This window comes from Hippopotamus amphibius, chromosome 14 (genome assembly GCF_030028045.1).
Source record: "Hippopotamus amphibius kiboko isolate mHipAmp2 chromosome 14, mHipAmp2.hap2, whole genome shotgun sequence".
Taxonomy (NCBI): domain Eukaryota; kingdom Metazoa; phylum Chordata; class Mammalia; order Artiodactyla; family Hippopotamidae; genus Hippopotamus; species Hippopotamus amphibius.
In genome coordinates, this window is record NC_080199.1 from 75558930 (window position 1) to 75575053 (window position 16124).

At 38.3% G+C, this 16124-nt stretch overlaps 1 protein-coding gene across 7 annotated transcripts in view; it reads left to right on the forward strand.

Annotated features, from left to right (window-relative positions):
- Window positions 1–16124, forward strand: part of LNX2 (ligand of numb-protein X 2) — an 83842-nt gene that overhangs the window by 28151 nt on the left and 39567 nt on the right. For 6 of the 7 annotated variants that reach the window (XR_009049069.1, XR_009049068.1, XR_009049067.1 and 3 more), the window contains one exon: window positions 11463–11984. Coding sequence is in view for 4 of the 7 variants with exons in the window: in XM_057707854.1 (XP_057563837.1) it covers window positions 11578–11984 (407 nt within the window). In the remaining 3 variants the exon portion in view is untranslated. Of the gene's footprint in view, window positions 1–10838; window positions 11286–11462; window positions 11985–16124 lie in introns of those variants that run through there. The other variant, XM_057707852.1, reaches the window with a different exon arrangement.

The window sequence follows — 16124 nt, forward strand, 5'->3', positions numbered from 1 at the left end:
ATAATGTGATAAACGATTATCTTAATATAAGTTCATGTCAAGGAAAATGCTACTCTTCAATAGGAAAAAAAATGATATAGAGGGACTTCACAAGAGAAATAAGGATAATCTACTTTTAATTTAGCTAGAACCAAAGAGATGCAAATTAAAGAAAAAAAGGAGATGTTATTTTTGTATTTTCAGTTGTCAGATTTATAAATATTTAAAAAGAATAAAATCAACCAGGATTAGAAGAGTTTGGGAGAAGTTAGCATACTGGCATTGCTAGTAGGAATCAAAATTTTGTTCACCATTTTGGAGAGCAGTTTATTCAAGTGAATCAGAAGACTTCATTTGGCCCAACAATTTAAATTGTGTAGAGTTTGCCTAAAGGAAAAACTTGGACAGCTATCACAAAAGAGTGGTAAGTAATATGAGAGAACCAGAGCAGCATGATATAATTAAGGCAAGGGAGCAAAGAGTGTCCAGGGGAGAGAAATCAGTGCCGGTGCAGAGAGGCCAAGCAGGGTTTGCAGCTGAGACGTGACCATTAGATTTGGCAGCCAGTCACGAGGCCCGTGACCACGGTAGAGCCAGCTAGGCTGGTGGAGGTAGAAGCCCTTTGGATCAGGGATGGGAGACTGCAAGCATGGTCTTAAGTTTCAGACATATTGGAGGTGAAATGAAGGTGGGGGAAATGGTAGTAATTGTAGAAGAATATTTTGTTTTCATTGTTAAAGTTGTTGAGACATGAACTTTTTTTTATGTGGAGGGGGAAAAGAGGTTGAAGAAAGATGAAATAAATGACAAAGGTTGCCAAAGGAATGGAATATTGAGCCCAGGTGGGGGTGAAATTAGCCCTCAGACAGCAGAGGGAGAGGTCTGACGCGAGAGGAAAGGAACTAAGGATGTGTATAGAAGCAAATTGTATAGAAGCAAATAGTAAACTTGTACATCTTCGCCTTTGTTAAATGTTGGGGGCGGGATCACTATTAGAGTCTCGTTTCCTCCCAGAATACAAAATTCTCCTTTACCATAGTGCGTAATTTCTCAAAAGAATTGTCTGTGCTCTAATTCCTCTCTCAGTTGTCTCTTGAATTCTTTCCCAGGAAATGTTTGCTCTCACCAGTCCATAGAAACTCTGTGTCAAGGTCACTGGTGAATGCCGTGTTGCCAATGCAATGCTTAATTCTCAGTCCTAATCTTATTTTACTTGCCTGCCGGATCCGACACGGCTAATCATTCCCTCCTCCTTGAGATACTTTCTGTATTTGGTTTCTGGACGCCACCCTCTCCTGGTCACCTTCTTCCAGGCTGACCACGCCTGCTCAGTATGGTTCCTCGGTATCTCCCAGACCTCATAATAATGAAAATGCCGCAAGGCCCCGTCCTCAGCCCCTTTCTCTTCTGCTTACACTCATCTGTCTCGTTTGGTGATCTTTCCCAGTCTAATGGCTTTCTATACCATCGGTACACCGATGCTTCCTAAATTCATATCATCAACCCAGCCCTCTCCCTTGAACCAGACTTGTATACTTAACTGCCTACTTCATGTGTCTACTCAGAGGTCTAACAGGCATTTCAAATATAACCTGTTTGAACTTGGCCATACCCATTAAACCTACTCTCTTACAGACTTTCGCATCTCAGGTATATTAATTCTGTCTTTTCAGTTCAGACCAAAAGCCTTGCTGTCCTCCTTGACTTCTCCCGTCGCCAGCATCCCATGCACATGTTTTACTCACCAGCAAATGCTACCCGTCTACCTTCAGAACAGACCCAGAGCTCAGTCACTGCCCCAGCTGTGTCCACCCTGGTTCAGTCCATCGGCACCTCTCACTTAGAATATTTCAGTAGCCTCCTGCTTGCTTCTGCCTTTGACCCCTTCAGATTATTCTCAACGTAGCAGCCAGAGCGATCCTGTTAGGATTCTTACTCAGAGTAAAAGCCAAAGTTCTATAGGGTTTAGTTAGCCCCAGTTACCGGTCTGATCCGTTTCCTTCTCTCTGCTTTGTTCATTTCATCCGTGCGGACCTCCTGACTATTCACTGAACACATCAGGCGCATTGTCAGCTCAGGGCCTTTATACTTATTATTTCATTTTTTTATACCGACTAACCACATGGCTTTCTAGCTATGTCCTTATGGCAATAACTCAAGTGCCACCTTCAGAGTGAGTTTTTCCCTGTTCACCCTGTTTAAAAAGCCATCCTTCTCCCAGTGTTTTATTTATTGTGTGTGTTGTCTGTCTTCTCCCCAACCCCCACCCAGAATGTAAGCTTTACAAGGGGAGGGGCTTTTGTTTTTGTTCAGGGCTGAACTCCTGGCCCTAGAACAGTGCCTGGCACATAAGAGATTCTCACTAACACAGGCGGATAGATGGATGCATGGAAGGAAGGGAAGGGAAGGGAAGGAAAGGAAGGGAAAGGAAAGGGGATAGGAGATTGAAAAGGAAGTCAGGTTTGAAGGTTAGGGAGATGAGTAATTAGTTTGCTCTTGAATATTTTGTTTGTAAAAGTTTCCTAGTAGAAATGTCAAAAAGGCAAGTAATAACTACATAACCTGTAAAACCTGGGATTTTGTTTGACTCAGTTTCTGAAATATGGGAAACTAATATAATCTAGGGTGCACTGTTGAGCACCCTAATGATTTAACATAGTACAGCACCTTATAATTTCTGGCTTTCTAGTAGAAATGTTGTATTTCCTATCACGTAACACAGGCATTTATATTTTAAAGGGTTGTTTTGTCTGTGATATATCTGAATCTGGATAATCAGTTACATTATATGAGGATTTCGCTTGTAATTTTTCTCAGTATTAGAACTGTATATAACTCAAACAACTCATTTTAATAAATTAGGAGGACCTCTGGCAACCCACGGAATCCTTCTGGATAAATACCAAGGCCAACAAGGCTTTGGTCCTTACCCCTGACACCGTTGCCCGTTAGGCTGGTCTTGAGAAAGCACAAGATCTGGCCACTCGGTGATGGTCCTTTGTGTCTGGTCCAAAGTCATTCTTGAGCTGATCATTTTTATATATATTAAATTATAACTGGAAAAAATTGAGCATCTTAAATAATATCTATTCTTTTAATTATCAGTGTTCGTAATTAGCTTGGAAAGCTGCAGCATTTATATTTCTTATATCTTGCTAATAGTTAAGATAATGAAGCTTGGGAATCTTAATTATTAGTAATACCACCACCATAAAACCTATCCTGACTATGGTTTAGTTCCACTTCATTTATTTTATTGTACGGGTTTGATCACAGAGTAGCAGTGTCCTGCTGATTTCTTTGCAGTTATTGAAGGAAGTAAGACTGAAAAGTTTGTTCTTTTTCTGTAACTTTAGATATTTCTTTAATGGAAAAATATAAGATTGACTCTGGAGCAAAATCCGCCATCTAAAACCATCTATTTATACTACGACAATTACCTGTGCTTGCCTTTAAAAAAGAAAACAAACTAACCAAGTTAGTCTTTCAGATAGATGTGGCAGCATCTCCTAAATAGCAGTTTATCCAGGAAGCACTAAGAAGAGTTATTTTTGTCTTACAGCCTGTAGTACTGTATGTTGTGCCACCATAACAGACATACGAGAGGTTCAGTTACGTGTCCTCCCCTCCTCTCTGGTACATACACTCGTCTTCAAAAAGAGACATTTTGAGGTCAGGAACTTAAGAGAGTGTCTAGTACTATGAAGATCAAACAACAAAATCAAAAAACAAAAAAGAAACACACAACAGCCCCCCCCCCCCCGCTAAGCTTTGGATTTAGATCATTTTTATAGTAAACACAATGCTGGATAATAGTAAAGAAAAATGTTCTGTTTTGGGGGGAAATGTGTGCTCGAAGCACATTTCTAGAGTCATGGAATTGGGGGTCTATAAGTAACTTTAGAGTTGATCTGGTTTGGCCCCCTGGTCTGTAGGCACAGAGAGTGGAGTCTAGAGAGGGGAAGGGCTGAGCTGGTGGCCTGGTTGTTGATCTAACAGCCGAGAATCAGACGCAGGCCTCCTGTGACGTGGAAGGAGCTTGGGCCACCCAGCAGCACGGCTGTCTGTTCTTATCTACATCGTCCTTTCCAGTCATTAATCTAGTCAGAAGTTTGTGTTATAATGCCTTGTGGTCTGTGAGAAGTTTTTCTGGCATTGTAACATTTTTAGCTTCCTAGTAATCCTGTCACAAGCAAGATACCATTTCTAACACGAGGAAGTTGAGGTTTGTAAACTTTTAATTGTTGTGCCGGCAGTATGTTGTCACATTGCTAGAGAGTTCGTGGTGGAGCCAAATGCTGAACCCACAGCCAGTGCTCTTTTTGATGCCCTTTACTTCCTTAGATAATTGCATTTGTGGAGGGATTTTGCTCCACAGTTATAGAAATTAGAGACTGAAAAGACCTGGAAAATAAGAATTTATCAATCACTTGAAAACAAATGTTTTCTAAATTTACTATGCAAGAAGTTAAATGTTTGAAAGCTTTCATCCTTTAGAAGAAAAGAGATTAATTTATTAAAATCAGAACCCTTGCCTTTGAGTGTCATATAGAGAAGTATTAAAATTATATCCAGCAGGTAAACATGGCATGCAATAAAACTAAACTAATGAAAACTACTTCCCACATCATTAATGTATTGTGCAACTCTTATGAATTTGTGGCATTCTTTAAGATGTTAGAAATTTCCCCAGCTCTGCCGGCTGGTGAGGAGCCCTGCTGGCTGATGAGGAGCCCTGCTGAGAGGAGGTCACTTGCTGTGGGAGTATCCTTCTTGGAAGAGCCCTTCCCACAGAGGCCTTTTCTTATTGGTGGAGGTCTGTCTAGGTATTTAGCTGTATGGAAATGTTTGGCATTCCACATGGTGTATTTCCATTTTGAAATAGTTTTATATCGATTCTGTTTTTAAATTACTGTAAGGTAACATAATTTAATATAATTTTTAGAAGTATGGTTCCAGTATAACTCTGAGCCTGCAGGAATTGGGTAGGTAATCCAGTTTGGTTTTTGCATTTAAAAAAAAACGGTTTTCCTCATAGCTTAGTGGTTCAAAATTAGAAGAACTATGGGGATATATGTATAAATACAGCTGATACACTTTGTTGTACAGCAAAAATTGGCACAACAGTGTAAAGCAATTATATTCTAATACAGAGCTTAAAAAAAAATTAGAAGAACTAAAGCAGGACATTTGAAATTTGTAAATTCTCTACCAGCCACAATTTAACCTCCTTTATATAAAATATTTAGGAGATTATTAAAGTTATCAAAAAACAACAACAGATGTCAGGACTAAAAGGTAAATACAACATATCAGTCAATGTTTTATTGTATGTAAAAAGATCTAAAATCATGAGAATTTTGGAGCTAGATCTAAACTCTGTGTGTGTATGTATGTGTGGTTAATTACTATTTAAGCAAAGCTGACATTGTGTAGACAGGAAGCCTAGGCACCAGTGTATCTATATAATACCAGCATCTAGTAGACACTGGGTAAACATGTGGCGAATGAAAATGAATTGTGTAGTGACCTAGTTACCCAGCTGGCATGGAGCTCAGAGCCTAAGTTTTATAGCTTCTAGCATTTTTTGCTTAGCTTATTAATTTTCTAGATTATTAGAGTACATCTAACTACAAATAGCATCTTAAGAATTTTAAAATGGTTTTTCAAATATTTCTACTTGATAAAAAGGAATAGGAGACAAATAGCTAAGTGTGCTGAATTACACTTTTATGTAGACAATGAGAGAATTATAAATTATAGATGTGGAATTGTTGGAAACTGATATTTGGTCGTTTTCCTCATGACATGCAGTAGGAAATAAGTTTTGATTAATTTAAGAGTAGAATTTATGTGTATCATATAGTATGCTAAATATTCCTGTATAGTGAAATATCCAGATATACTTCTTCAGTGGAAGAAGGCTCTGGAGAAAGAGCTTCATTTGCCAGAAAGACAGACCCCTCTAGTATGGGCTCACCTCCACATTTTGCTTTTTTCAGTTTTTGTCTTTTTTTTACAAGTCATATTGGTTACTGACTGGTACCGCTTCTTGTGGAAGAGGGGTGTCAGAACCCTTCAGTGTTCTGTACCAGTTGTCCACGTGTGACCCAGGACCCCCTGTTTTCATTGGATCCACAAGGTCAAAACTATTTTCCCATTAACACCAAGACATTACCCTTTTCACTCTCATTCTCTCATGAGTGTTCAGTAGAGTTTTCCAGAGGAAGCTTGACCTGTGATCTCACAAAAGGTTGAAAGTGGAAACATATTTGAGACTCCAAATTTGCAAAATACATTCTATGTAAACAATGCCTCTCTCCACACTATATTTTTTTTATTTTGAAAAAAGTTATTTTTCATAAAAATGTTAACATGTAATGGGTTTATTGTTTTATTAACAAATGAATAAACATTTTAATTAATTTACTTAATCACATTGTCATGTTAAGAGTGTTATGTACATGGAATAATATCATATTCAGCCTTTCAGGTCGGCTTTCTCACTCGGCATGATTCCCTGAGGTCCATACAGGCTGGCGTCCGTGTCAGCACTTCCTTTTTATTGCTGAGCTGTGTCGTGTGGTGTGGCTGTGCCATCGTCTGTTTAACTGTTCACCTGTTGAAGCCCACCTGGTTTGCAGCCATTATAGATAAAGCTGTACCAGTTTTTGTGCGAACATAAGTTTTTATTTCTTTGGGATAAGTGCCTGGGAGTGCAGTTGCTGGGTTGTATGGTAGTTCATTTTTTGGTTGTTTTTGTTTTGTTTTAGGAAACAGCCACATTTGCCCAGGGTGGATAAAGGGATCCTTAGGTGTAAAAGTTAACCACTGCTTCATACAAAGGTGGCTATGAAAGCTGATATGTAACATATACAGTAAAAATTTTCTTGTGTTGACGTCATTAAGCAAAAAAAGCCTTTTTTTTGCCTCAGACTTTTGAAGATTAAAGGAAGTAATATTTTATTCCTAGTTTGTCTATAATCATAGGGCGGGATCCAGTATGTTGACTGCTTTTCAGCATCACAAAGTAATGTGCAAGGTTTTCCTCATACACTTACATGGTTATGTAATACATCTCAGGACTCATACATTGCAGCCTCCAGTATGAGCCTGAGAACTTTTTTTTATTATTATTGCATAATGCATGCCAAGACCTGAGAATACAAGAGAGAGAGAAGATACTATCTTTACCCTCCAAGAGGCAAGAAGACAGATATATGAGCAAGCGCACAGGTAGAGTAACTGGTGAGATGCAGGCGTGTGTAAAAAGCAGCAGAAACAGAAGGGAAGAGGGGTGAACAGAGAGCAGAAAGGAGGCTGATGGGATCTGACAGAGGAGGTGGAGGTGGAGCTGAGACTTAAGGCATGAGTAGGACTTTCCCAGGATGCACAAGGAAAGGAATCCCCAGGATGCACAAGGAAAGGAATCCCCAGACTCGGTACTGGTGTGGCAGAGGAACCAGAGTGCTCCCCGTCTGACCACACTTTGCTTGTAACCCTTACCTCATCATCTTCTATCCAGGCTGGGTCTCCTAGGTTAGGGCCAGTGAGGGCTCTTTCAGCCTGAGTCAAAAGTAACATTAAGAGAAGTGATCTGATAGTTTGGGAGTGTGCAAATTAACTGTGAAAAACTGTAGCTGCCTCTGGGAGTCTTGAAGATGTAGCAGGATAGTCTTGTCTCGTAAACCAGGAAAAGCAAGCACGTTAATCATAACTGGAGTTAGGTAGTAAACAGTCTCATAACTCCCTCTCCATTGCACTGGTTACCTTTCAAGATGTTGTTTGAAATGTGTTGTAATAGTCCCAGCCAATTTATTTATTTTTTAAATGAGAGAAAGTATGAGACAATTGCATATTTATTTAGGCTGCGCCACACAGCTCATGGGATCTTAGTTCCCTGATCAGGCCCTTGGCAGTGAAAGCACAGAGTCCTAACCACTGGACTGCCAGGGAATTGCCTCCCAGCCAATTTAATAGCATCCATCTGTTTAGTGATCCTGGAATATTAGCTACGCAGATAATATGGCTTGTAAAGATACATATAATGCTACATGTTATCTTTATATTTTAGAAAATATTTAAGACTATTATTTATTTAACTTGTATTTTAGTATTTCAAATTGTGCTAATAGAATCTCTGAAATCAAAATTAAACATGGGCATATCCTCCTGGATAACGTGAATGTGTTTCTGGCCACCTAACTTCTGTCACCCAGCTGGTCACTCAGCTCTTAAGGAGCTCACAGCTTAAGGAGAGACATCAGTATGAGAAGCTGTCAGAGTGGACTTGCTCACAAAGTGGAAATCAAGCCACCTGCCTGGGCTGGGAGGAGACATTGGGGATTGGAAAAACAGGCTTAGGCTGCCTTTGTCTTTACAAAATTCATACGCTAGGACTTTCATGAAACACCTTTCCTCTTTCCTATAATTACTTAATTTACCGTTGGGTTATTTTGAAACAAGAAAGAACTGGATTTATCTTCCTTCTCTCTTACTGAGTCATTATAAGTTGTGCAGCTTTGGTCAAATCATAAAATCTGTCTGAACACTTGTTTCTTTATCTTTAGCAATAGTAGTAGTAGCTGACATTTATATAGCACCTGTTACATGCCTGTTAATTCTTTGTGTCACCCCGCTGAGATGGGCACTGTTACTACCCCCATTTCACAGGTGAGGAGGAAGCAGCCACAGAGAAATTCAGTCAGGCCACAGGGCTGGTAAGTGACGGAACGAGGACTTGAACCCTCACAGACTGGCTCCAGGGTGTGTGCTCTTACCTAGTTAGAGGATATGGAATTGAAACTCTTTAATCAATATTTATATAGACGTTAGTGATCTACCCGTGATACGTCTTCATGTAATGTGTGTGTCATGGTAACACAGGCATTTCAGGGCTGTTGATAGTGCAGCTGTTACTTGGTATTTTATTTTATTTTATTTATTTTTATTTATTCATTTTTACTTGGTATTTTAAATGGGAACATGCTGTTTTTCCTTGTGCAAATATTGTGTGATGTGAAAATAAAGTTATTTAGAGATTTAGAAAAGAGCTAAAATATAATAGTCTTAAGAGAAATGCTTCCTTAGTCATTATGTGGGAGGCCAGAATTGCAGTGTATATTCTTGAGAAAAAAATTAGAATACTAACACAAAGAAGAGCAAGGGATATATGAATTTTCTTGCTAACTGAATAGGAAACAAGAGTTTGTGGACATTCTGTATTAAAATACCTGGATTGAAGCAGTCTGCCTGAGATAAGTGATGTTTCTCTCCGTAATCTCACATACCTTGGACTGACAAAAGTTATGGTACTCAGAGAGCGAAGAGTAAGCCCCTTGAGTTACAAAATACAGGAATTGTTTGCTCTCTTAACACTGTACTGATAGGTTTTATCACAGGCTACTGCTATTATTATTTTATTAAGTTTTTTTGAAAACACACTTTATCTGAGTCAACCGTGTCATCTGAATCTTGTCCCACCCCGTCATAATTCATGGCACTTCTTGTTAAATCTCTTAAAACGTTAATATTGTTTTTCTGATAAATGCTCCAAATAAGTAAAATAGCAAATAGATATACATATGATTGAAGAGAATTTCATCACTGAACAAATGCTAACAGCATTGTCATGGTGTCTGCTCTTTCTGATCTGGTGCAGGACCCCAGGGTTTAGAATGTCTTCCCCCTCACCTGCCCTGAGTTCATTTTCTCACCTCAGATGTTTCACCTACTACATCCCCAAATGGCTGTGCAACACTCAGGCCGTGACGTAGCCGAAATGCCCTTGTTTGTTTTCCTCTCTGGCCAGTGCTTCCTGTCACAGCCCAGCAGCCGTGTTGTGTCCCCTTTTGAAAGTATTTCTGGCCACAAAGCCAAACTGAGTTAGATGCCAGTTCACCTCTGCTTTCCCTGCATTCACACAGCATCCAGTGCACAACTCTCTTAGAATATTGAGTACATTGAGTTTTCATATTTTTAAAAAAAATTTTATTGGAGTATAGTTGATTTACAAAGTTGTGTTAGTTTCAGGAGAAAATATTTGCAAACAAAGCAACTAACAAGGGATTAATCTCCAAAATATACAAATAGCTCATGCAGCTCAATATCCAAAAAACAAACAACCCAATCAAAAAACAGGCAGAAGACCTAAATAGACATTTCTCCAAAGAAGACAGACAGGTGGCCAAAAAGCACTTGAAAAGGTGCTCAACATCACTAATTATCAGGAAAATGCAAATCAAAACCACAATGAGATTTCATTTCACTCCAGTTAGAATGGTCATCAACAAAAAATCTACAAACAATAAATGCTGGAGAGAGTGTGGAGAAAAGGAAGCCCTCCTCCGCTGTTGGTGGGAATGTAAATTGGTGCAGCCACTATGGAGAACAGTGTGGAGGTTCCTTAAAAAACTAAAAATAGAGCTACCATATGATCCAGCAATGGGCTTTCTTAACGGTCTTCTCCCTGCCTCCCCCTCTCCCTGTTTAGTGTTTGGCACATACCAGAGACTGTAAATATTCAGAATGAATATAGCGGCTGCCTTTGGAGGTGATTTTTTAACCCCTGGTGCTGCTGCTGCCGCAGGAGGTATGGAAACCCTTATGTGAGGGGAGGCATTCCTTGCTAGCCCTGCACTAAACTGGAGCCGGCAGCTGTCTTAGAGGACACACACACACACACTCACACTCACGCTGTGTCTCTCCCATGCTCTGAGTAAGCCAGAACCAATGGGAGTGTGGAATAGTTATGAGCTGGAATTGACATTTATAGCATGCCTTATCTATTTAATTGAATTCTAGTGGGTTTTTTCTCTTAATGACAGAAAATAGTATTGAAGTTTGTGGAGTATGCAGAGATGTTATTTATATATGCTGTGCAGATCTGATCTGTCGTTCTACAATCTGTGTTATAGAGAGAGAGTATTCAAATCATACATATGTATTTTGAAGTCCAGTTTTTCCCAAACAGTGTAGAGCAAAGGTCATTTTTTTAAGAAACTGAATTATCCTTGAGACTGCGTTTCAAAGACGCAGCCTTCGGGATGGCACCATAAATGTGTAAAATCAGTCAGAAGCAGGGAACCATGACTGGGTTGGCAAATGCAAATGTATTATATCACATACCTCACATTGCATTATTATCATTACTACAGAGATTAATTGGCGTTAAAACTACCATTTAAGCAATGAAGTATTGGGGGATTTCAGTCAATAGAACAAATTGTTTCCTGTATCATACCACATATTAATAGGACATCTTTGCTTTTAATCCTGAGTTCTTTTTTCACCAAGAACTTGGCAAGGTAAGTCATTCTTCTTAGCCAACAAGCAAACTAGTTAATTTCATTTTTATGTTTTTATGACTAATTTATTCCCTGGTGTAAATTTTAATTTTTTACTAAAAAAGAAGTTAACTGGTAATATTATGTTGATTCTTTTAGTCTATTTTGATTGATAGTAATTACTTTTGTTTTGTTTAGTCTAGAAAAACAGACCTGGGTTTTAGTCAGAAACATCACTGTCTTTTAAAGGAAACCAAACCTTTAGTGAAAGTCTAACGTCTGAAGATAGAGAAACTGCTTCAGTTGATTCAAAATGGGAACAACAAGTGACGAGATGGTGTCTGTGGAACAGACTTCCTCCTCCTCCTTCAATCCTCTGTGTTTTGAATGCGGCCAGCAGCACTGGACACGAGAAAACCACTTATACAATTACCAGGACGAAGTGGATGACGACCTGGTCTGCCACATTTGCCTTCAGCCTCTGCTGCAGCCACTGGACACCCCCTGTGGACACACCTTCTGCTGCAAGTGCCTCAGAAACTTCCTACAAGAGAAAGATTTCTGTCCATTGGACCGGAAGAGACTCCACTTTAAGTTGTGTAAGAAGTCTAGCATTCTGGTTCATAAACTTCTGGACAAATTATTAGTTTCATGTCCGTTTTCTTCAGTGTGCCAAGAGGTGATGCAGCGCTGTGACCTGGAGGCACATCTTAAAAACAGGTAAGAAAAAAAAAGAAGGAAAGAAAGGGAAGCAACTTTAGGTTTTATAAAAAGGTTGCTCAAACGAATAAAGACTTGATAAAAAAAAATACAAAGGCATCAGTAAGTAAATGGACAAATAGAATACAGGAGATAAATAAGTTATATGGAACAGTTATGTAATATTATCTATCAAAAACATGCATATGAAAATTACAGACAGGAAGTACCATTTTATACCTATCCGTATTTTTGGTGGTATAATATGAGGTTGTTATACTCACATGTGTAGCAGGATATAATGATAGACTTTTTTTGCAAGGAAGTTTTGCAGTTTGTTTCAAAAACTGTAAGTGTCAGTGTCCTCTTACCTGGCTTATTATCCTAAGGAAATAATCAAAAAGAAGGAAAAATTGCATATAAAGATGTTTGCTGCAGCACTGTGCAGAGTTCCATAATGTGGGGTCAATCTGATTACCTGAAAGTAGGGGAAGGGTTAAAAATACAATAGTACATCAATGCATATGCAGCTGTTAAAAATGATAATATTGTTGCAACATGGAAACAGGTACAGGCACACCTCGGAGATGTTGCAGGTTTGATTCCAGACCACCTCAAGAAAGCAAGTATCAAACGGCACCATACAGCCAGTCACACGAATTTGTTGGTTTCCTGGTGCATATGAAAGTTCTGCTTACGCTGTACAGTACTGTAGTCTAGTAAGGGTGCAATAGCATCAGGTCTAAAAATTTACATACCTTGATTGAAAAGTACTTTATTGCTAGGAAGTGGTAACCATCATCTGACAACACACAGCGTTGCCAGAAACCTTCAATGTGTAAAAATTCAGTCTGTGACGGGCAGCAAAAGGGAAGTGCGTGATTTATTTGTTAAGATCTTGTAAAATTCTGTGTTTAAGAACTAGACTGAACAAGAACTAGGGGTTGGAAACTTTAAAACGTTTAGTGGGGATTTTTGTTCTGCTTACAAAAGCTTTTTAAAAGGTGAAGTAATCTATTTAGCTGATTGTTTAGTGAGTTTTATAATTTGATAAAAGACGATCTTTACAATTGTTTATACCCTTGGGAAGGGTTAAAACTCATCTCTTTTGTAGACAGAATCACATAAAATGACCAAAATAAATATTGATTTCTACATTTCATAGGTTAGCCATTTGTGCAGTATAAATCTGCAGTAATCTTAATTGCTGTGAAAAAAAAGTGCTTAGTATAATACAATATATTGGATTTAGAAATAATAGTATAAGTCTGATATAGAACAGCTTGTCATTATACTCACACTTGAAATCCTAGAGTTGAATCTAATCTCAACCCCTCACTTTATGAATCAGGAAACTGAGTCACAACGATTTAGAGATAAGTGATGGCATGGTTAGACTTAAACTTCAGTCTTCCTGCCTGCCGTTCTAACATACATGCTGACCTTACCGCAGGGTGAATCATGTTCTCTGCTGTTATGTAGTAGTAAAAGTTTCATATATACATGAGTATACATGTTGATTCTCTTCCTGAATATCAGTGCTATAAAATGAGTGTACTCATTAGAAATAATTTAAATTTATGAGAAAGAATGAGATGTTTTTAAAATGTCAGAAACATGAAAATGTATAGAGAAATTGCTTAAACTTAAGCTGCATTTTCTAAAATTAAGAGTAAGAAAAAAGAGTAGGATAGATATATAGACTTTTGGGAAATGCATGTAGTTAGGTTTTTGTGCATCTTTGGTCACCAGCAGGCATAGAAGCTGAACATGGTACAGAGACTTCCTGGAAATTGACACCAAACTTTTGAATCTTCTCTCCGGGTTAGGCCTAGCTGTGGCTGAGGTTGAAGAAGATTTTAGGCTTTCATATTTCTCTCGGTAGAACTGTTCTTTTTAGGAGATAAGTTTCTTTTGTGACTCTTTTATGAACATCAGTTTTGGGGTATTATAGGAACTGAACAGAGTCTCAATTTAGTTTATTTTGATAGCAGTGAGATTAAAATTACAATTATTTTAGGAATATTTACTTAACTAAAATGCATACAAGAATTTAATATGTAGTTGAAGTATCAGTAGTATTTTCTATCAGGCTCTTTATGTTGATGTTGTAAAAACTTGGGAACTGCAAACTGTCCCTTCATTTATAGTTTGATAAAAGCTGAGCAGTTATGTCCAGTTGAAAGTTCCATCTTCCAAGTGTGCTTACTAATATTTGAGCTAATTTAATCATTTCCAAAGTGTCTTACTTAGGCCTTTGTTGTGAAAGATACATTAACAAAGGTGAATGATTTGAAAAGATGAGGTGACTTGCTTGATGTAAACAGCTAAGAGTAACTATTGATTACAGAAATTAGAAAGTTGACACTTACCTAATGTTTGTTCAATTAAATTGTTATTCTGTGTTCTGATTATCTATTGCTGAGAAACCAACCACCCCAAATATAGTGACATAAAACAGTGAGTGCTTGATTCTGCTCATGGATTCTGTGAGTCAGGGATTCAGACAGGGTACGGTAGGGATGGCTTGTCTCTGTTCTGTCCCATCTGGGCCACGGCTGAGAAGAACTGAAAGCCCAGGACTGCAGCAGTTGGAACTGGAGAATTTACTTCCAAGATGGCAGCTTCATTCACGTGTCTGACACCTTGATGGAGGTCATGAGAGGCATGGGCTCAGCCAGGACTTGTCCACAGGAGAGCCTATGGGTGGCCTCTGCAGCACGATGGCCTCAGGGTATTTTAAGTTCTTCCATGGGTTCCAGTAAATAAGGCAAGAAGCTGCATAGCCTGGTATAATATAGCCTTAAAGTCACATAGCATCCCTTATGCTGTAGTCACATAACTGCCCAGATTCAAGGGAAGAGGAACTAAGTTTCCTTTCATGGGAAAAGGACAAAGAATTTTCAGCCATGTAAAAGCAACAGAAAGTAGCAATAAGAGTGATGTCATGAGACACAGAATTATGATTATATTAATTATTAGTAGAAATACGGCATTAGGAATAGTTTGTTAAATCTGGTAATTTTGAGTTTAAAATTACCTTCCCTATTTGAACAAAATTCTACTCTTAAGAAATCTGCTTCAGTTTGAGAACGGCTGACATTTTCTCCTATAGCTAAAAGTAAAACATTTATGAAAGATGACTGTGTTTTTAAATAAAATTACTAGTTATTAACTGATTATATATTAGGAAAACAATGAAGAATTTTAAAAGACATGGGAAAGTGCTCATCTTTGGAAGGAAAACTAAAGCCCTTAAGAAATATTCTGTTGTTGTATGACACATGTAACATTTTAGTAATTGCTTTGTGAAATTCTGCCAAGCAACATCAACTATAAAGCATTCCTCCTCCCCTCTCTACCCCTCATCCCTGCCTCATCCTCAGCAATTTAACATTTAAAGCTTATGATAATTGTAAATGATAACTTGGGGTGTTTTTGTTGTTAAATTGAGCAGTTGTGCCCTAGTTTATGGCAAAATTCAGAACCATTTTTCTTTTCCTCTTAAAACTTAGAGTTGACAGTGTTCTAAAAAGTTTGTACAATATAGAGAAAACCTTTAAAGCAGTCTTTTTCTGTGCTGAGAGCTTTTCTAGTTCATCAAATGGTTTTGAAGACTTTGAGGGTCAGGGTAGGCTGAGACAAGATTGCTCTTTTAAATTCCCATTTTCACTTGGAGAGAAGTTGCTGTTTGGCCCATTCTCACCAGCATATTTTCTCCTCTATAACATAAAGAGTAGACATATGTTTATAAATCGTGTCCAGTAAGAATCTAGTATCCAGAATATGTAAAGAATTCTTACCACTCAACAAAAAGTCAAGTAATCCAGTTTTAAATGGGCAAAGGGTCTGGATGGATGTTTCTCCAGAGAAGGTATTTGCGTGGCCCATAAGCACACATACAAATGCTTAACATCATCCATCCAGGTTTACAGTGGATTGTTTGTCTTTTTGTAAGTTGTAAGCAGTCTCTATATTCTGGCCCTTATTAAATATATGGTTTGCAGATATTTTCTCTTATTCTGTTAGTTGTGTTTTCATTTTCCTGTGCCGTTTGAAGGACAAATTTAACTTTTGTGAAGTCCGTTTTATCTGTTTTTTCTTTGCTTGTGCTTTTGGTGTCATAGCTAAAACATCACTGTCTAATCCAAGGTCATGAAG